Source organism: Vanellus vanellus (assembly GCF_965231255.1).
Source record: "Vanellus vanellus genome assembly, chromosome: 2".
In the NCBI taxonomy this organism is placed as follows: Eukaryota; Metazoa; Chordata; class Aves; order Charadriiformes; family Charadriidae; genus Vanellus; species Vanellus vanellus.
The window spans coordinates 64,615,882-64,636,800 of NC_138906.1; the positions used below are offsets into that span (position 1 = coordinate 64,615,882).

A 20,919-nucleotide genomic window follows, 5' to 3' on the forward strand; every position below is an offset into this window, starting at 1 on the left:
AACTTTGGAAATGGTGTCTAGAGATCACAAAAATGTTTACTCTGAAATCAGAGCAAAATTATCAGTACTTATCATAACCTGAGGTTATAAGCAGTGTAACCTACAGGATTAGTTTTTCCTCTGCTTAACACCTAGCCACAAACTATATCATAACATAATGGAGATAATTGTTGAGCTCTATAAATGATGCAGTCTGGTAGTGATTTGGAGCTTTTGCAGACCAAATAGCTGTGTTAAGCTTTTGTCCATATTTTAGCTTTAGTTGTCATAACTGTCATAGTGCTAAGTAATATATTTGTGTTGGCAAAAACTCTAATAAGGATAAGTTATTTGGGAAAGAAGAGTCCTTTTGTCATGATAGCATATTCCCTTTGAGGAAAGTGATTAAATCTATACCAGTAAAATCTTAGCTTGTATCAAATCATGTTTTGACCGGTACTGTTTGCCAACAAAGTTCATGATAGTTTTTCGGTGCTAGCCCTTTGAAAGGTAGATTGTGTTAGCAAGGCAAAAAAATTAAATACCAACAAGAACGAAATTTAGATTAACTACACAGTATGCAGTATATAGTGTATATATGCCTTCAAAAAATGCTGTTACTTGCAAATATTGAATGATTAACAGTTACTCGGTAAATGTAAAAAAAAAAAAAAAATTAAAGTGAAGTCTAAGGTAATCTAAAATAACATGGTGTACTTAAGCTTGCTCAAAATAGAGATCTGGCTGCTGTTTTCTTTAATATTTTGTATTATGAGCTAACTTAATTCTAATTGTGGTTTCTAATAGTTGGATAAGATGGCAGAAGAACTGGAGAAGAGGAAGAATGAGTATGAACTAAAAATGAAGCAAATAGATTGCTTTGTGGACTCATCTTCAGTAACATTTCCTCAGGTACAGTATTTGTGAGAGAAACAATTTCATTGTAATGACTGTTAAAACTCATTGAAAAGAACTCAAACTTTACAGCATGGCTTCAGGCTGGGAGCAGAAATGACAATGTGTCAAGAACGGTCAAATCTCATTCACCTTGTTTGTAACTGAAATGTATTATTGATGATCTGTCTGCCAGGAATTTATTAACATATGTCTTCAATTAAGTATTAAAACATGTAACCAATTCGTACTTTTAACTCGCCAGTGTCCAAAAACTCCCCCTAAGTTTGATGTGAATTTGGCAAAGCTTTTGGAAACTCATGAGCAAGAAATAGCTGATCGGAGGGCTTCTGCGATAAATCTGGAGCACCTTGTACATGAACTGAATGAAGAACGAAGAGCTAAAAATGATGAAATTCTAAGGCTGAAGGTACTATGAGTTAATCTCTACAGACAATTTGTAAGGTTAAAAGCAGAAAGGCAGTTCCTGGTCTTCTCTTTACCTAGGCTGGTAGCAAGTGGTGACAACCTGCTTGAGATGTCCATATATCCCATTTTCCCAAGGACTGAGTTGTTTCGTGTTCATGAATATCAAGTAGTAACATCATTTTTGCTGATTAAACTGTTCTGACATATTCTAAATCAAGTTTCTAATGAAACTGTAAATGAAAGGGCGATGCAGATCTTTTCCAGAGAACTGAGCTTGTTTTTTGAGAAATAGTTTTGTCTTCTTTTTTGCTCAAAAACACATTCTGCTAGAAATGAAAACAGGAATTGCAATTTGGTCTTCAAATGAAATGTTTCCAATTTCTCTTGCTTAGGAACAATTAAATGAGTTGGAGAACTTGCGTCTGGAAATCCAGATATTGGTGGAGAACAACAGGAACTTACAGAGCCTTGTAGAAGCTCAGAGACTAAGCAAGAACAGGTAAAGTAAAATAAAACAAGAAAAACCTGCCTTAGTTAATTGCTTCAAGTTAAACACATTTACAGTTTTTATTTTAAATACAATCTTATATATTGTTCATGTAATTAGAGATTGACTCATCCTTTCCTCTGAAAATTGTTTACTGGCTTGTAAACTTTATTGTCTTTAAATGACAAATTTTAAAATACAATAAAGTTTTATAAAAGGAAATGGAATGTAAATAATTACATGCACAGCCATTTCTGTGTTTTATATATTGCCATATCACTTGTGCAGTTATGGATTCAGTAGACGGGAAATGTCCAAATGAATTCAACACAAGTTTTAACCTAGACATAAATGGAACCAGTTCTCCATCTTGTGTCTTTGAGGGTAACAAATGAGTTTCCTCTGAAAAGATGGTACGCTGCTGTATACCTCAGACTGGAGATAATCCTGAGGTTTGGTTCAAACTGTAACATGTACAGTTTAGTTTTGGACAGAAAATATTTTGGTTTGTGGCTTCTCTTGTTTTTTCTTTGTTTTCAATTTTGTAAAGAACTAAACTGCTGTTTTACATCTTAACTGGCAGCAAATAATTCTGTTGATATTTAATGACAATTCACTTTTAAGGGGCAATTTAGTAAATGGTAACTTAATGCTAGGTAGGAGTTTAATCTTTTTTTGCCTAATAAATGTATCAAAAACAAGTTTTCCAGAACTTTTATCTCTATTTGATGAAGTCTTAGTGTTGTCATTTTTGGAACTGACTTTTTGGTAAGTTAAGTATTTAATGTAAAAGAACACTGTTAAATTTGTAAAATTAATACTCTGATTAGAAGATGCTGTAATTGCAGGTGTCTGCAATTCCAATTTGTCCTTGCATTATAGGTATTATACAGTAATCTTCAATTATGAAGGGATTAATTTGTAGAAAACATTCTGTGCACAAGATGGGACAGATCATGTGGGATATTGAATTATGGTATTTTCTCTAGGGCCTTCTGCTTAGTTTGCAACAGATATTTGAAAGTGTGTTGTGAATTGAAATGGGAATCACAGAAAAACAAGAAGTGGTTACTTTGACATGGAGAATTGGATTCTGTGGCTTTGGTTTTTTCACAGTATATGGAGTAGGTTACTCGGACCCAATTTTTCACAGAAAAGCATTACTTTTACATTCTTGGGACCTTGGATTGTAATTTCATATTAACAATTCCTGGCTGCTGTGGTTTGAATAGACCAAAGGCTAATAGTATATTGCATGCTCTCTGAAAAATCAGGTTTAGATATCTCAGGCGGGGATATTCACAACAGATATGCCTCAGATGTTATGGGAGGAGCTGATAGCAGCAGGTAGCAGTTATCTTTTGTGTGGCCCTGTGTTAGAGAGCGAGATTATTTGGTCATTGGTGTCACATGTGACAGGGTAATGAGATGTAAGGATCTTGGACTGCGTTGGAGGATGTTTGAGAATACAAGATGAGACCAAGTCCCTACTCTCTTTTGGTATTTAGTGTTAGGACAGGGAAGAGCAAGCTCTAGAGAAAAGGTCAGCCTTCACCTCTGTAATGCTATACTGGAGCAGGCTCAGTTCACTACTCTGGAGCTGGTACAGGCTGACCAGTACCAGAATTTGAAAGGCTCAAGCATAACCAATGATTCTAAACTTGGAGGTTTTAAACTTCATGTAAGTATCCACTGAGAATGTTGCAGTTTTGTCCAACCATTTATAAGCTGGATGAATTTAGATAGATTTTGGAAGTGGGTGGTATCAAAATTTAACAAGGAAAATATGATTTTTTTTTTAGTTCTCAGAAGTTGTTAGACTTATTCAGCTGGCATTTAATTAACATTAACCCCACCCACACATACACACACTTACTCTCTGACTGGGGCTGTTTATATCAGATATGGAAAAATAAATCACCCTAGCTAGGTGTGTTGACAAAGATTTTAAGTTACTGAAAATACCCATGTTTCATAATTGCATCAAATTACAATAACTGTTAATCAATAAAGTTCTTCCCTTATGGCACACTACAAGAATGAAGTTGTCCCAATGGTGCGTTGGTTTGGGGGTTACTTTAATTTTATGGTGTTTGCTTCCATCTAATGTCATGTTTATTAAAAACAAACAAAATTAAAAGTTTCCGAGTCTTCTGAATACAAAAATTTTTTACCTCCTTAACTTGGCAAGACCACTGAGCAACGATCTATTAATGCACATGAACATAATAAACTCATAAAACATTTACCTCAATCCCAAAGCTGTCTGAAATACAGTTGCATAGTTATTACATTTTAATTTTTTTCATTAAAACATTAGTTTCTCTATTCTCTAACAAAGGAAAATGTGATGTTCTTGGAATATAAGTTTAAACCCTTCCAGAGCTGTTTCTTGATGTTTAGTAGTCTGAGTACAAACAAGTGTCAAGACAGCTGCTCATGCTTACTGGTTTCATCTGGATAAAGTGTTGTGTTTGCTACTGGTTTCCTCTGTGAGAAACTTTCCTCGTTCTTGGATTTCCTAGTGATCAGAAACATCCTGACGTTCAGTATCTCAAAGAGAAAGAGGAGGAGATTGCTGAAGAACGACTTGCCAAGGTATATTACCCTGCTCATGTCAATTGCAGTTTCCCTGCTGTGAAGCATTAACATGTTTTCTTCTATTTCATGGCAGTGAAAGCAACGCTGATTTCTAGTGAATCCTAACAGACACAGGGCCTGATACTTACCTCTTAAGGTTTCTATCTTGGTCTAACACCGATGAACTGGGTGTCAGATTGCACAATAAGCGAAACCAGATTCAGATTGCTAAATCTGACTCATTTCCACAGAGTTGGAAAGTGAAGATTGTGTCACTTATTTAATGTCATGGCTCTGCCAAAGGGAAGTTAATGTCACAGCGGAGGTTGCCATGGATCTCCCAGACAGAAGAACCCCCTGTTAGAGCTCTGCTGTGTATGAATGGGCAGAGATATTGCTGTGGGTCATTTGTGTTGGCATGAAATTGGAAATATGTGCATATAGCAAAGCCATGAACTTACTGGACAGTAGGATGATTTTGGTGGGATCTGGAATGAGATACATAGCATCAGTTGTGACAAATAATTTTACATATATGTATATTAAACATCAAGAATGTAACTAATATTTTTGCACTTTTTACAGAATAAAGCAATGGAGGAGATGCTGAAAATCAAAGCAGAGTAAGTTCAAATATTGTTCATTGAACTGGAGACTTATATTAAACTCATTAATACCAACAAGGTGTATTTAAGCAATAGAAGTCCAAGATCTGGAATTATAAAAGATATACTTTGGAAATGTTTACGCTTCTGCAAGACACACTGAGTTCTTACTCTTTCTCATCAGTAGGTGGTAGTAGCACCTATTACTACATTTTCTAAAAGGGTAACATTATATTGGGAAAATCCTGTGAAATAGGTGGAACTGTAGAAAAACTTTAAATGAAAGGATGTTTTAAATTGTTTAAAATTATCTGTGCCACAGGGTTTTGAATACTTTTATATGCAGCAAATTCTAAGCACATTCCTTTTCAAATGAAGTTGAAATACTGTTTGTTTCTTTATTGACATCATAAATATTTTAATTTTAAACTTAATCTCACTCTTTGCTCTTTTATGCTATTTATTTTTTGTGCTTCTGCTTGGATAATGAAAACTTTATTATTAGAGGATTCCTAGATTGTGTTTGCACTATTGTGGAAGTAGTCCTAGAAACTCAATTGGTTTGCATCTTGGATGGGTAGTAGTCAAGAAATAACACTGAATTAGTAGATAAAAATTAGTTTGAAAATGTTGCCCTTGTTATTCTTCTCCTAATCTGTATTGCTTCAGGATTCATAGTTGCTGAATATATCCTATTTGACTTATTTCCATTTAATGGAATGCTTTCTATGTAAATAAGTTATGAGGATGAAGATTACTTTTGAAATGACCATGTTCATAAAAGTTATTAATACTAAATTTTCCAGAAGCCCTAGTCTTGAACCTAGGGGTTCTTTTGCTATTTGATGCATTGAGTTTTCATACCTGTCTGGTCTTCACAATATGCTTTGTAGTAGTGTTAGTCTCATACAAACAAATAATGTACAAAAAGATTCTTTTGTCACCAAGAAAATGTCTTGACAAATGCAGCAAGCAAATACTGTTTTCATACAGTAGGTCTTAAACACCAGGTTTCAGTGAAATAAAACTGATGACAAAACCAGTTTAATTTATGAAGTATTAGAATAGACATGCAAAATTACTAAAGTTCATATAATCAGTAGACAAGCTGCTGATTTTGATGGCATGATTCAATATTCTGTGAGCCTGATGTCTTCCGAAAACATTTTAATGCTAAGATGTCTGTCTAAAGTGGTGGTCCTTCTGCTACCAGACCAAACAAATTCAGACATCTCTGAACTGTTCAGAGGCTACTGGGGAAAAGCCATATACAAACAAGCAATTTAGGGGAAATGTGAAGAGCAGCAGAGTTCATCTGGCAAATTTACATGTCTTAGATGAATTCTTAGTGTTCTTGTAGGTGAAGCGTCTGTTTTCTTTCATGTGTGGACTTGTATGGAAATGGCGTATTTCCCAAAAAGAAGAGCAACTCCAAAACACTGACTAGTTAAGAGGTTTTATCAAACTCAAGCTGTAAAGCAGAATGTAATTTTTCCTTATGTTAGCACTGAATTCTGGGGAAAATAAATTGTCTTAAAGAGGTATTTTTAGAAGAGGCTGCCTACACGTCCAAAGATGACTTACTAATTCAGTTGTATGCTGTTTATATTGGTTTTTAATATTATACGATGCTTTTATATTGGCAGATTAGAAGAGATGAAAAATACCCTCAAAATCAAAGAGAATACTTGTCTCGAAATGACTCTGGAGATGGAACGAACAAGAGCTTTGGAGCTGAAAGCATTTCATGAGAAAGAAGAAATTAGATCAAAACTGGAGGAAACGTATGAAGAGAGAGACAGAATTGAAAAGGTTCTATATGTATCTTTTTGTTGTTGTTGTCTTTACACTAGAATCTTATTCAGCAGAGGTAGAGCTGTTGCTAATTGGACAATATTCTGATTTAATTAGCCATCAAAGACTGCTTCTGAAAATGTTTTATCTTGCAGTTTAGTTGTATTTGTAATGCTGTTTCCTGCACTAGTGGAACTCTGGGTATGGAAATCACTGCTGAAATTGGTAGTACAAATCAAATGGTGCTTTCAGCCTTTAGAGGGATCTCCTGTAGTACTTAAGGAGACATTAGACAAATACATATTTCCTGAATGAACCAACTCTTGCATCATATATTACAACAAACTTAAATGTTAGTATGTTAATAGTTTTAAAGAAGCTATTTCTTCTGAAAAGAGAAGGAGGGGCTACCGTTACGAGGTACACAATGTATCTATTAATTACAGGAAATGAACTCGCTGAGGAAGCAAGTTGACTCTCTTGCTGAGGAGAACGGGAAACTACTTGGTCATCAAAACCTAAACCAGAAGATTCAGTATCTTGTGAAACTGAAGAAAGATTACGCTAAACTTACAGAGGTAAGTTGCAGAGTAGAATACGGATGAAGTAATGGCTGGACATAGAAGAGAGCTTAAGCTTTGAGAATGAAAACTAAAATTCTTGTTCGTCTGTTGGAAAGTAATAGATACCTCTGATTTTATGCAGCCGTCTAGGTCATGGCTGGTCTGTCTCCTCACAGGCCCCAAACAAGAATCACCCCATTTTATTTCTTCAAGTACATAGCGTAATATAAGTGTAGATACCACTTACTTAGAAATATGAAAGAAGTAGAATTTCCTTAATACTCCCATGTTTTTTCTGTTTTACAGGAGACTGAAAGACTGCGAGTTGAAAATGCTTTTTTGAAAGAATCAAAAAAATGTGACACATGTAGACTGTAATGACACAAATGAACACAGAGCTGTATTTTTAAAGTCTACAGAAAAAGCAAAAGCCAGTTGTCAAACTTTGACTTTTGCTGTGGTCCTAGAATAATCAAGTATTTTAGTTCCTGGATTTTCTGGTGGTAATAAATTCTAGTGAAGAATTTTATTCCAGCTAAGTGGGCAGCTTTCAATGACATATTAACACCTTCCTATAATTATTCAAAACCTGGTTTTGTGTAGGTGCTGGAAGATACTTCCTTGAAACTTTTATACCGTGCCAAGGAAAAACCTTCTCACTGGGGACATGCCTGGATTTTTGTTTCTTTTTGTGCTTTTATTCAGGTTCCTACCTCTTCTGAAATGCTACATTTTCCACCGGAGCCAAATGTTAAAAAGCATGATTTCTTTGTGATTTTTTTGTTTGTTTGTTTGGGGTTTTTTAGTGAAACATAGGGTGTTTTTACTGGGTTAAAATTAGTTTGTCAAATTTATTAACTATTAATACTTTTTTTTTTTAAGCAACCCATAATTTTCATATTGCAGCTTGTTCAATAAAGCACGAATGTGAATTTAGGAATAGACTTGTAAATAGTACTATAAATATCTTTTGCCTTTGTATTCTTTTCTTTCTCTAATTGACATTAAAATACTTTTTAAACATTTTCCCCCAGTGTAAACTTAAAGCAGACTTCTATATTATCATTGTAGGAAATTTTTTTTTTAAGCATTTTGCAACCATTTTCTTACCAAACAAAAGTTAGAAATGTTAAGAAACAAGATGTGAAACTATGCAGAACATTTTAGGGAGTACAGCATAAGTTCATTTAATCGCACTTAAGATTTATTGCAAATAGCAAACTTCTGTTAGTGGAACACAAGACATTAATTTATATACCAATATCAAATGCTTGCATTTAGCTTTTTTTTGTTTGCTTACTGTCAGGAATACAGTCATTCCGCTTTTGGGTACTTTACAATACTGCTTTTGCCCACAAGCAATGGAGCAAAAGGGAATGAAAAGAAAGATGTGTGTCATGTAAGGGGCCAGATACCTAATGAGTCTTGTTGGCGTTTGAGGGAAAGAAGAATTTTCCCTCAGCCTATCTATGAATTTTAAAGTTGCTTAATCCTGCAGCTTTTTTTCCACTTGAACTTTGATACAGAGTTTAGCAGTAAAAAAAAAAAAAAAAAAAAATTTACCTTAACCTGGGGCAGTAATAAGAGAGATGAGAAGTAACTAACAATCATTACTAGCAATCTCAAGGGCTTTGTCTTGGACCACAAAGGTGTTATCTCCTGTGGGCCTTTTTTTTTTTTTTTTTTTTTTTGTTATTTTGGGTTTATGAACATTTGTTAGAGCACCTGTCTGTCTTGTGGGACTGTTTCCACGGAGGCAGAGTTTTCCATCCCTCCCTGGATAGGGAGGCATGGTCCTTGCAGCATGTGTACTTACTCCTGAGCCTTTCTGTGTTGTATGTCTACACAGAATGTTGTATGTCACAGTATGTTGTATGTCATTGTTCTCATACTCTTTTTTTTTTTTTTTTTTTTCAGAAAAAAAATAAAGCTTTTGTATATAAATGAACATCGCGTGTGTGCATTTTTCTTTCCCCTTCTTTTCCCCTTCAGCACCACTTCAGTAATGGGTTTAAAATGAAAGGGGGTAGGCTGAGATATCAGGAAGAAATTGTTCTCTATGAGGGTGGAACAGGTTGCCCAGAGAGGTTGTGGATGCCCCACCCCTGGAGGGGGTAGGCCAGGCTTGATGGGGCTTTGAGCAACCTGGTCTAGTGGGAGGTGTCCCTGCCCATGGCAGGGGGGTTGGAACTTGATGGTCTTCAAGCTTCCTTCCAACCTAAACTATTCGCTGCTTCTACGAACGTAGCCCCTCATGGCCGCCTCCTCCCTCCCCCGCCCAGAGGCGGCACCGCTGCGGGCCGCGCCCCGGAAGGCCGCTCCGCGGCGGGCTCGGAGGGGCGGCGGGACCAGGCCGGGTCCGCCATGCGGGCGGGCGGCGGGGTGGCGGCAGCGGCCGCGGGGCTGCTGGGGGCGGCGGCGGCCGCTGCGGCGAAGCTGGCGCTGGGGCCGGGCGGGGAGGCGGCCGGAGGCTGGGTAAGGAAGCAGGGAAGGGGTGGAGGGAAGCGGCTTCCGTGCGGCCTGCCTTCCCCGCCCCCCCACTCCCGCCGACAGGCGTTATTCAGCCGTTAGAGCTTCGCTTCTCGTCGCCTCCCGTGATGAGGGACGAAACACGCTGGTCATCTTCCTCCTGCTCTTCCAGGGGTGCCCTGCACTTGCTGGGGGATTTGCTGGTTATCCGGGGCGGCCTGGGAGAGCCGAGCCGTGACTCACCTGTGGAGGGAGGCCGGGCTGGTGGCTGCGGCAGGGCTGAGGTAGGCGCGCTGGCCGTGTACGCAGGCAGCAAGCGGGCTGGAGCCGGGCTGCTGCTGTGTGAAGGAGAAGGAGACAAAGCGTGCCATGGGAACGCCTGAAACCAAACCCGTCTCCTTTGCAGCGCCCTTATGTCAGTTTCACTTAAAAGCGGGGTGTTACTACGCTCGACTATCAAGCGCCGGTCCTCACCCCCCACCCACCCCCCCCCCGCTTTAGGCCAAAGACATAAACCTTTCTCTGTCGCCTGTTCTGTTTGTGTTCGCTCCTGGCAGGAGCGGAGAGGTGGAGCGGTTGATCTCCGTCGCGCAGCTCATCTGGCGAGCTCTGCCCGAGTGTTTGTAAGGGACGATCTTTATCTCGGTCGTGTTTCTCAAACCTCAGTTATGCTGGAGGCCACATGGGACTGCTGGCCTTTCACCTCAAGCACACCGTGTCCTTACCTACAGAGGTCAACTCTCGCACCGGCACGGCAGAGGTGGAGATGTACACAAGATCGTGTGTGAATGGGGAGATGCTGAGCTGGACAGCATACGCATATCATAAAAACACATTATTAGGTATAGAGCAGGCGTTGTTTTTCATATGGCAAACATACATTTGGATTTGAAATCCAAAGGAGAACCCACGAGAGAAATTGGATCTGAAAAAAATCCAGCCTTGCATCAGGAAAAAAGAAAATCGACTTGTCTTGTTACTAGAGATGGTTAAAAAAGCAAAAACTCAGGACTCGCCAGTCCTGTTGACCCTTTCTGATATATCAGAAAGGGTGGCAGGAAGGAGAATCAAAAAATTGGAATCCTGATACTCTTCCCAATCCCCTCCAAAAAGATTGTGGTCTCCACTGACAGAAAAGCAGAGCATGGAATTACTGAAAACATTGACAGCATCTTTTCTGAATATTTTTCTCCTTTGAAATTTTTAGAAATATTGCCCATTTGTTGGGTTTGGGTTTTGGTGTTGGGTTTTTTTTTGGAAGGTGCTATGACAAAGTGCCATGTTGTTGAGGTAGTGTTGCCAGCAGGTTGACAAAGAGGTCATTCCCCTCTACTTGGCACTGGTGAGGCCACCCTGGAATGCTGGGCACAGTTCTGGGCTCTCCAGTACAAAAAATGAGCTGGAGCTACTGGAGAGAGTCCAGCAAAGGGCCACAAAGATGATGAAGGGACCAGTGAATCCCTCCTATGAGGAAAGGCTGAGAACACTGGGACAGTTCAGCCTGGAGAAGAGAAGGCTCAGGGGGATCTTATTGATGTGCATAAATACCTGAAGGAAGGGTGCACAGAGGATGGATCCAGGCTCTTTCCAGTGGTGCCCAGTGTCAGGACCAGAGGCAATGGGCACCAACTGAAACATGGGAGGTTCACCCTGAACATCAGGAAACACTTTTTTACTGTGAGGGTGACCAGGCACTGGCACAGGTTGCTGAGAGAGGTTGTGGAGTCTCCATCCTGGGAGATACTCAAACACTGTCTGGACATGGTCCTGGGCAACCTGCTCTATGAGCTGGGGGTTGGACCAGAAGATATCCAGAGGTCCCTCCAACCATGCTGTGATTCTGTGATTGTGTTTCTTTTTTATGAACGAAATGGTTCCTCCATTTACTTCTTTCAGGTCCATTCTAGGTGATAATTGTGAACTAAATTAATCGGTTTAGCTGTAAAACTAATAGTTTAAGTAAATGCCGTAATCTTCTTACTGGCACGGGACCGTAGACATTTAAATGTTTCAGAGGGCTGCTGTTTGAATCCTGCACACTTGCAAGAAAAGCATTTCTGCAGAGTAGCCGCAAGGTGACAGATTCAGAGGGTTTTGTGTTTGAGGAAGAACTACAGCAATCTGAAAATAAGTCTAAGAGAGCGTCCATCACTTGTGCAGCGTGGAAAGTGGCAGCAAATGTTAAAAAGTGTATTGACGCTTCTAAGAGGTTATGATGTAGGGTAGCAGGATACTCAATGGCAGCACAGAGATGGATTTCCTGGCCAGAAGGATGTGCTGCGGTGGCCCAGCCTGAGAGCAGCCTGACCAGGAGGGGTCATTTCACTTGAACAAAAGTTTTCCTTTACTTTCCCCTCTCCTCTGCCAAACTTCATCTAAAATTACTTCTGCCACTTCAGGAGTGATTCTGGGTTGGTTATCTGAAATGTACACTGAAATTAATCTCTTGTTAGAAAAGCAATCAGAACAGTAATCGTTGACTCACTGGGCTGGCATGGCTGAGCCCTTGGCAGGGGAGGAATTTATACCTCCCTCCTTCCTTGTGGGGAACACCTGAGGATGTTCCTATTTTTCTGCCTGCATGCCACTGCGATGACCACTCCTCTGCCCAGGACAGAGAGGGACTTGACCTCTCTCTGGAAAACCTTTCTTCTGGGCATATGCCACCTGCAAAGCGTAGTGCAGCTAGTTTCTGTGGCTCTGCAATAGAAGAAGATCAGAAGAAGAACCTATGGGTTCAGGGTCACTTTCAAGGATAGTATAGGTGCTGTAATGGTGGGAACCAGTTTTGCTTCAGCACTGATAGACATACGGACTAATTCAGGTTGGGCAGGACCGTTGGAGGTCGCTAGTCCACACTCTGCTCTGCAACAGGTTGCTCATGACCTTCCCCAGTCAACTTTTGAGTATCTCCAAGGTTGGAGAGCCCATGACCTCTGTTCCAGTGCCTCTTGTCATATCCCAGCGCACCTTGGAGAAGAGCCTGGGCTCCATCCTCTCTACACCCTCTGGTGGGTTGTTGAAGACAGTAACAAGATCTCTTTTTCTTAAGGCTTTTTTTTTTTTTTTTTCCCAGCAGCGTACCTTGGTAGCCTTTTGCTAATTCAGAAAACAATATATTGAATTTAGGTGAAACACCGAGAATTGTTTTCCCCTCTCATCTCTTTGCTCCCGAGTCTGCCTACCCACTAGAGGCTTATGTGGACATACACAGCTGCCCTGAGCAAGGTGAAACCGTCTGGCCACCCAGGCTAAGGGTGAAGCTGGGAGGCAAACCCCATCCTATGGTGAGCCATAACACAGCAGCAAGTTTATTCTTCAGAAGGCCTGTAGCAGCTGGGCATAGTTGTCCCTCTTATCCCTCTCTGCAGAATTTGCCACTGCAGTGGTCGGAGAGCAAAGTGCTTCACAGGTGGGAATTGTTTGGGATCATTTACCTTTCCCCTGATAAAATTGGAGACCATTGCTGTGAGCAGGGTAAAATGAGGCTGAACACCTCAACCATCTGTCTTGGATGGGTTGGCCTCAGAGAGCTTGTGCCAGCCATCGAGCAGGGATTTGCTTTACAGCCTTTTCCTTTTGGCCTTGTGCTTGCTACATCACTTGCTTTAGAAGTCCCTGTGGCCTCCTCTTGCTTGTGGTTAATGTCTTCTTCTGAGTGGGAGCAGAGCACAGTTGGTGGCCTCCATTGATTTGGGTGGCTGGCAGGGGTCTACAAGTGCAGCTGTTCCTGTGGGGCAGGTGCCCCCTCTCAGCTGTGTTTGTTGGTGGCTTTCTACCTTCATCTCTGTCCACTTCAAGATGGATCCCACCACAGGCTGAGAGAATTGATGGGCCATGAAGGTATGATCACTATGGGGTTAGTCAAAGCCTTGCTGTACCTTGCCCTCGTGTGCTCCTAGAATGTTTGCAAGAGTCAATGATCTGCCTGTGACTTCTTCCCTTGGTGTCTTCACGTCAAATACATGGCACCTGGGGGCTAGGGAGATGGCCGCAGCAACTAAAACTATGGGTGTGGGGGGAGACTGTGAATAGTGAAGGCTTTTTAGGCAAAACTTTGCCCTTTTCCCAGGCTGAGGCTGTTACATGTCTTGTCAGGTTGTCTTTCTTGAGAACCTAGTTGGCCTTGAAGGCCCTTTAATGCAGAAGTGGTTTTGTTGCTGCTAAACACTGGAGCAGAGACCTCTCAGTAAACCTGCTCTCCAGCAAGCATGTAAAATAAGACAGGAAGCCTCTCAGCACTGATTTTCCTCCCAGAGGAGCCTGCTCTGCCCTCACTGCAGCGGTAAGGCAGGCCAGGTCACAGGAGGTGGTGAGGACCAGTGATTTGGGACCATGCTGGTCTTGGCGCGAATTCACAATGGATGGGTCCCCTACCACACGCAGCACCAGCATGTACATCTTTGGTGTTTTTCTCTGGCAGGGCTGAATTTGACCCTTTTGTCTAGTGATGACTGAAGGGCATTTCACAGGATTGTCTGCGCCCTGTGTCAAGAGCTTGAGAGATTTCTGGAGTTTGGCTTCTGGCATGGCAGCTTGTCGTGGTTTAGGCACGACAAACCAGGATACAGCTGCTGTATGCTCAGACCACTTCCCAGCTTGTGGTCTGAGCCTGGACTCACAGCAGGTTGTGCCAGGGTCACACTCCATCAGGGCTGTTTCCTCTCTTGTTTTTCCTTCTGTGATTTAATATATTCATCTTCATGTAGTACCAGCCCACGCCGTCAGGTTTTGCTCCAAAGTGCCTGTGAAATCCTGAGGGTGAATGAGGGGTCGGTGAAAATACACGGGTTTTTCTGTTTCGTCCTACAGCTGCCAGTGCTGCTTCGCACTGGCTGCATTGGCTTGGTGTTTGCGTGCAATGCGGTGATGTGGACAGTCTTCGCAAAAGCCCTGCGACTCTCCTCCTCCTCGGCCGCTGCCTCTGTGACGACGACGGCCTCCAACTTCATCTGTTCAGTGAGTAGATGCCTTCCTTGGGTGCCGAAGCCTGGAGGAGCACAGTGTTGTGGGAATGGTCACACTGGATGTGACTGGTTGTAGCACATCTCCCAGTGCAACTGGCATTGCTGGCCGCAGAGGGAGGGTTCCAGGCAGTTGTGAAATGATCGTATCGGGCCTCAGCTGCTCTGACAGTTGATCACGGCGGAGACTGTAGGACTTTTCTGGGTGGTGCAGGGAGAAGGGCGCTGTTGCCCAGCGCAGTGCTTTGCAGCAGCTGTAAGGTTTCTTGAACTTTTTTAATTGCCATTGAGAGCCGGAGCTGAGAGCTTTGCTTTGTTTTACTTTTCCTTTGGAACACCTCACCTATGACACGCCAAAGCCACCCTAGCTGGGTGTGAAGAAGCACCACCTCTAAGGACAGCAAGAGCATTTTTGACCTGCATGGTTTTTTTGCTTGCTTTTCACTCTCAGCAGCTGTCCACCTTTGTTTCTGTGCTCTGACAGAGCACCACAGCCAGCTCGAGGTGGTGTCCAAAACTCAAGTTAGTGATGCCCTTTTTTATCAACTGGGCTCGCCCAGTCAACTGGACTCCGAGAGGTGCTGGGAAGGCAGCAAAGCACACGTGCATCTGCCAAAATCCTGTTTTGAGACCACAATATGGCTTTGCTTCCAGGCTGGATTGTGGAGTAGGTCATCTCCGGCATGACCTGCAGCAGCTATTTCTCTTGGTGGTCCAAGCAGGACTTGCCTCAAGCAGGTTTTTTCCTGGGTCAGGTCTCCCAGCAGAAGTCCCCGCAGCTCTGGTAGTGCAGGAGGCTTTGGGGCATCTCAGCTCAGCAAAGCTTTGTCTCTGTCTTTTCCTTCAGGCCATGCTGGGCAAGCTTCTCTTTGGGGAGACATGGACGCCTCTGTGGTGGATCGGCCTCGCCATGACGTTCTGTGGCCTCGTGCTGCTGCACACAGCTTCACCCCGGCCAGTGTGGCTCCCAGCGGAGAACAAGGAGGCATGATAGCTACCGGATTGGACACGGTGCCATGCCTCCCCTCTACCCGAGCCAGCCTGCCTCCGGCCATGGACCTGCTGACCCTGCTCACCTGCTGATCTGCCAACTTGCAAAGTCATGCTGGTCGCATCTTTCCCAGCAGTGGTGTGGTGGCAGTGACAGCCTCAGAGGGAGCTGGTCCACTCTGAGTCAGTATTGTGGAAATCAGGGCCAGAGGCTTATCAGCCACTCCTCTTCTTCACACCCTGCGGCTGTAGAGCTTTCCCAGTTTGGGGAGGGCTGAAAGTAAACATGGTGGCTGTAGAAGGTGCCTGTTCATCAGTACTTTTCCATAAGAGGACCCCTCCTGAAATAGAAAAGCAATCAGAAGTAGACACTGAAGGCAGCCGATATTTCTCCTCTGCTCTTCTTGCCTTTCCTCTCTGCCTCTTGAAATGGCCCCGTACCTGCCCTAAGGTCCTTCTGCCTGTAAGGCTGTGGAGCTTAATTCCTTCAGCTTCCCTTATCAATCACATACACCTTTTATCTTGCCATTTTTATCTGCGGCCTGTAATTGCCACTCACCCATTCCCGACATGTTACTCACTGTAAGGTCACTGTTTTTTCCTTTAGACTTAACCAGGATGCAGTTTTGATCACCATTCCTGGTTTGTGTAGATCAAACTGCATTTTGGGGAGAATACAACAGGCTGGATGTGAACAGCCAGCTGCTTTCACTGAGAGCGTCCATGTTCAACACATGCCACCACCTGCTTAAGTTGGTAAATGTGTTAACATTTGGAAAAATGGAATTTCTCAAGCAACGTTTTTTTTACACCTCTACATGATGCTAATTCCCGTTCGTGTGATGCGATCAACCAATCACTGGTACCCACACATAAGCTACATTTTGGGTCAGTGATTACTCAGTGGTCAGGGTGAGATGCTTGTTGACACAGTGCATGTGTCAGGAACCATCATTTCTAAGATAACTGAGTTCTTTCCCATGCCCACACATCTTGTTTTACTTGGAAATTTTTTAGTTGCAATCCTAATTGAGAAATACAATGATGCCTATAAACGTATGCATCGTGCTGGTGATACCACTTGTTTGCTCTGGGCTTGCCAGGTTGTCTCTGTCTTCTTGTAGCCACAGAAAGTGAGTCATGGTTGTGGCATGTGCAGAAAACCTAAGGACACATTTCTGCAAGCCTCCGTATCAGAACTTGTCAGGTTTGTCATGACTGGCAGCTCTGCGCCATGTCCAGCAGAAACGTAAAAATAGACTTGCAGGTGGAAATGCCACTGGAGTTGGGTTCGTGCCTTTTCATTCTTTGTATCAGAAAGGTGAAAAGTCAGTATCCCCGGAAGAGGGCGGGAGCTGCTTGCTCCAAGTCCTCTGCTTCAGGAGAGCATCCGAGATCATCACATCTGGCAGCCATGTCCCAAGAGGGGCAAAGCCTTTGTCTCTCCCCACAGTGTGCTCATAAGTCTTCCCCTCCAAAAAGAGGAGCTGCATATGTGGTGGGGAAGAGGACAGAGTGCTCCGAGTGCCTTTCTTCCTTACCAACATGGGTCTTTCCACCTGGGGAGCTCTTTGGGTAGCAGCAGAGATAGAGCGGGACACATCCAGCCACCTGGGAAGCAGGAACTTGACACGGTGACCCAGCATCCCTCACATAAGTCTGCAGAGGTGACAACCAGGAACTATGCATTTCTAAGTACGTCAGGTCTCCTTAGACCTTCGTACATGATGGAGAAATAATGAACGCTGCAGGCCTGATTTGTTTGCCCTTGTTATTAACTCTCAGCCAGCTGTAAGCCATGGTTGCCTTTGTGCGAACAGCAGGAGAAGGACTCCTCTCTGGCTAATTTGGCTGTTACCCCTCCTCCTAACAAACCTTTTGGAAGGTTTTTTGACATGGACTATCTCAAAACTAATGTTTCTTTATTGCAGTCGTTGTTGGAAGTCAAGGCCTAGGAGATGCTTGCACGTGTGCAGAAAGCATAGGCAGCGTTTTACATGGTGATGCTCACTTCTAAGGTGGAAAAACATAAATGAGGGCTGTAAATTTGCTGTCGTAAATACCTGAAGGTGGGAATGGAAATGAGTTTTCCTCTGGTTCCTGTGGGAGGAAAAGATTGGCAGGCAGGGTGCGTTTTTTGGCAGAATCCTTCTCCTCTATGTACACAGGGTTTGGCCCACATCTGCCGATGTTGCTTGTCAGCATAGTGCCAGGGCTGCAAGGACGACTGCAGTTGCCATACAGCAAAGCGGTGCACTTCTGGTAAATGGTTTGTGTGTGGTCATCCCAAAAGAGCTGCCCGCATTTCCAAATTAAAGCACTGTCCAAAGCTCAGTGGCCGAAATTTAATATTTACAGATATTTTAGACCACACACACACAAAAGCGATGTGAGACTAATGAGTGAGCTGTGTTTGAAGAATGAACGGTTCAAATGTGGTAGACCTTGTAAAGTGGCTGAAGATCATGGCTAACCATAAGACCTTGGTTTACCGTGGCAGAAGGTCAGTTGCCCTTATGCGGGAACTCCAGTAATGTGCTTGTGTGGCGTTTTTGGACACTTGAGCTGAGGTATTTTTAGGGAAGAGTCTCGGGCACACATTTCCACTCACGTTCCAGCAAAATACACTTTTGTTTGCACATCTCCCCGGTTTTAGCGGTAATGAGTTCTTCCTGCACGTTCCCCTCGTTCTCAAACACAACCCTAATTTTTCAGCAGCTTGTTCGGCAGATTTTCCTCAGGCAGGGCTATACCGTGTCACGCATTAAACGGAGGAAGCAGCAGATGCATGGTTAACAGCAAGGCTCACAGTGTCGCTCATGAAGATTGAAGTAAGTGTTCTTGAATTAATGGTGGGAAGTGTTTTGAAAAATCTGTTGTATAAACAAGGTCCAAGAGTATTATATTCTAAGGTAAATAATACCTTGTATACCTTTACAAGGAACAAAGCCAAATGAAATTATAGTTGCACTTGAACCTTAAAGCGTATTTTGACTGATTAGATAAGGAACGATACATAAAACCTGAGAAATATCCCTGTTGTCATTGACGAGGAGCCCCTGAAACTTGGAAGGTTTGTACAACAGCTCAGTCACAGCAGATATCAAAATAACTTGAAGGAAGGTATGTTTACCCACATGATAAGTAGTAGAAGTGGATGCAATAAATAAGATCGGTAGATTGTTCTGCCGAGTTTGGTATATTTACAGTTTCAAAGGAATTTGGTTCAAATTGATCACATTACAAGGATGTCACGCACATACTTAATTCCATGAAGCAGTGGGGTGCTTTTAAAGAAGGAAGTAATGGTGACTCAACATGCCAGAAGAGTGTTGCCATGGCTCTGACCCTGGCTGTCACAAAAAAACATCAAGTTATGAATAAATGGGTACTAATCCTGGTGTGTTCTTGGTGCCAGCAGCAAGCCTGCATTTTGGGGGTTCGACGCTGTGGAGGGGAGTTGCACAGGGTGGGCACTCTTCCACAGCAATCCGCACAGTGCCTGCAGCTCACTGGGTCATGGGGTGAGCTCCAGCCAGTGGTGAAAGCCTTCCCAAGAGAGCTAGAAGTTTGCCTCTAAAAAATCAAGTGTAGGGGGTGTTGTGCCACATCACTTTTTAAAGGAAAGGATTGCGAGAAGACATTTTCTGAAAATGTGGTCCTGAGGAAGAAACAGTGCTTTAGACTGTAAAGCAACACCTAGCTTCTGGTGGAAGATGGTTGTTGGGCTAGGTGTTTCAGTGCCATTTCTAAGGCAAGTCTGTTTCTAGGTAATTTAACACCAAAAAAAATAGGTCAGTGACTTGCCTGTAAAATCTGAAGTGGGGTCCTGGGTCATGGGCAGGGTTGGGGGGGAGGCCCTGGAGGTTGGGCAGGGGCAGTCTGTCCCAGTGGTGCCCTCAGGACCCTGATGTACTCAATTTCCAGCACTGGACCCCCCAGTTCAAGGTGGGTGTTGGGAAACTGATCTGGCAGTAAGATACCAAGATGGCAGGGACCTACGACAAGAGGCTGAGAAATGGGGGCTTAGTGGAGAGAGGGAGGCTCAGGCTGACCTGGTAGCCAACACGTGCTTGGAGAGGACTCACAGAGACCATGGAGCCAAGTGCCGCTTTGTAGAAATGGCCAGAACAAGAAGAGGTAACAGGCACAGGTTATGTCTTGGGAGTTTCAAGATGGCCATCAAGGAAAAAGATGTCACCAGGAGGTTGGTTGCCCAGAGAGGTGGCAGAGCCTCCACCCATGGAGGTTTTTGAGGCTCAGCTAGACAAGACCTCAACTGACCTGATCTAGTGTTGGTGACCATCACACCTGGGCAGGAAGCCTGTGACCTAGGGTGGGTTTCATGGCCAACAGCATATAACTGCATATAACAGCATATAACAGAAACCATAACGGACACTTGCATATGGATTCATTGCCTGAAAAAAAATGCACTGTCATCAAAGGAGAAGGACCCAATGCTACTGAGTTGCTGGTAATGAAGTGCTTTGTGCATTTGAACCTTTGCTGGTTGAGAAGACAGTCTGCTGCGTGCAAAGCTGGTGGCTCCCAGTGCAGGGTAATGCTGACCAGCTGCAGCAGCCCAGCATGAGGTGATGAAGGCACTGGGTAGCCTGGACCTTGCAGTGCTCCATCCCGTAGTTGCATGCAGCACCGCAGCAACCCATGTCTAGTAGCAGCACTTGACATACACAGAAAACTTTTTGTCCTGCTGAGCAACCAACAAGGCACTGTTTGCTCTCCAGGGAAGCTTTTTGGTTTCTGACTGTTTTGATTTTTCCTTGGGGTTTAAGGAAATGCTGTACTAATTGCCAAGACTTCCTAAGCGGTTCCCGGGGCTACTGCACGCCCTTGAAATCCAGAGATATTGCTGGTGCTGGCTTAATGCCTGTGGAGCTCCTGGGTTGGGCCTCCTGCTCCCACTTGCTGAGGGGAGATGACGTGCACCCTGCTCACCCCTGCACGGGTCTTGCACCGCACGGAGGCTCCACTGTGACAACGGAAATAAGTGGGAGGGGAGGACTGGAAAGAGTGGTAGTAAGCGGGGTGTGGCAGATGGTACCACCGCTTTTTGGAAGCACGTACAATTTGAACTCATTGCTCCATCTCTCTTGGCTTAGAGGCTGCCGTGGGCAAGGGGTTTCATCCCACCTGTGGGAGCT

At 43.3% G+C, this 20,919-nt stretch overlaps 2 protein-coding genes across 2 annotated transcripts in view; both read left to right on the top strand.

The window, feature by feature from the left end:
* KIF15 (kinesin family member 15) overlaps positions 1–7,826 on the top strand; it is a gene marked incomplete at its 5' end in the record, with an annotated part of 36,473 nt that extends 28,647 nt beyond the window's left edge. Inside the window, 8 exons of the mRNA XM_082499443.1 lie at positions 787–891; positions 1,139–1,303; positions 1,695–1,801; positions 4,315–4,387; positions 4,955–4,992; positions 6,621–6,786; positions 7,215–7,346; positions 7,638–7,826. Of these exons, the coding sequence (XP_082355569.1) occupies positions 787–891; positions 1,139–1,303; positions 1,695–1,801; positions 4,315–4,387; positions 4,955–4,992; positions 6,621–6,786; positions 7,215–7,346; positions 7,638–7,709 (858 nt within the window). The 3' untranslated portion in view covers positions 7,710–7,826. The remainder of the gene's footprint in view (positions 1–786; positions 892–1,138; positions 1,304–1,694; positions 1,802–4,314; positions 4,388–4,954; positions 4,993–6,620; positions 6,787–7,214; positions 7,347–7,637) is intronic.
* A 1,869-nt stretch (positions 7,827–9,695) lies between these two features.
* TMEM42 (transmembrane protein 42) lies at positions 9,696–16,344 on the top strand (the record flags this gene model as incomplete). The annotated part of the gene is made up of 3 exons (XM_082478946.1): positions 9,696–9,806; positions 14,613–14,759; positions 15,612–16,344. 3 exons carry the CDS (start codon positions 9,696–9,698, stop codon positions 15,753–15,755), a joined length of 402 nt encoding a protein of 133 aa, XP_082335072.1. The 3' UTR covers positions 15,756–16,344.
* Positions 16,345–20,919: the final 4,575 nt, after the last annotated feature.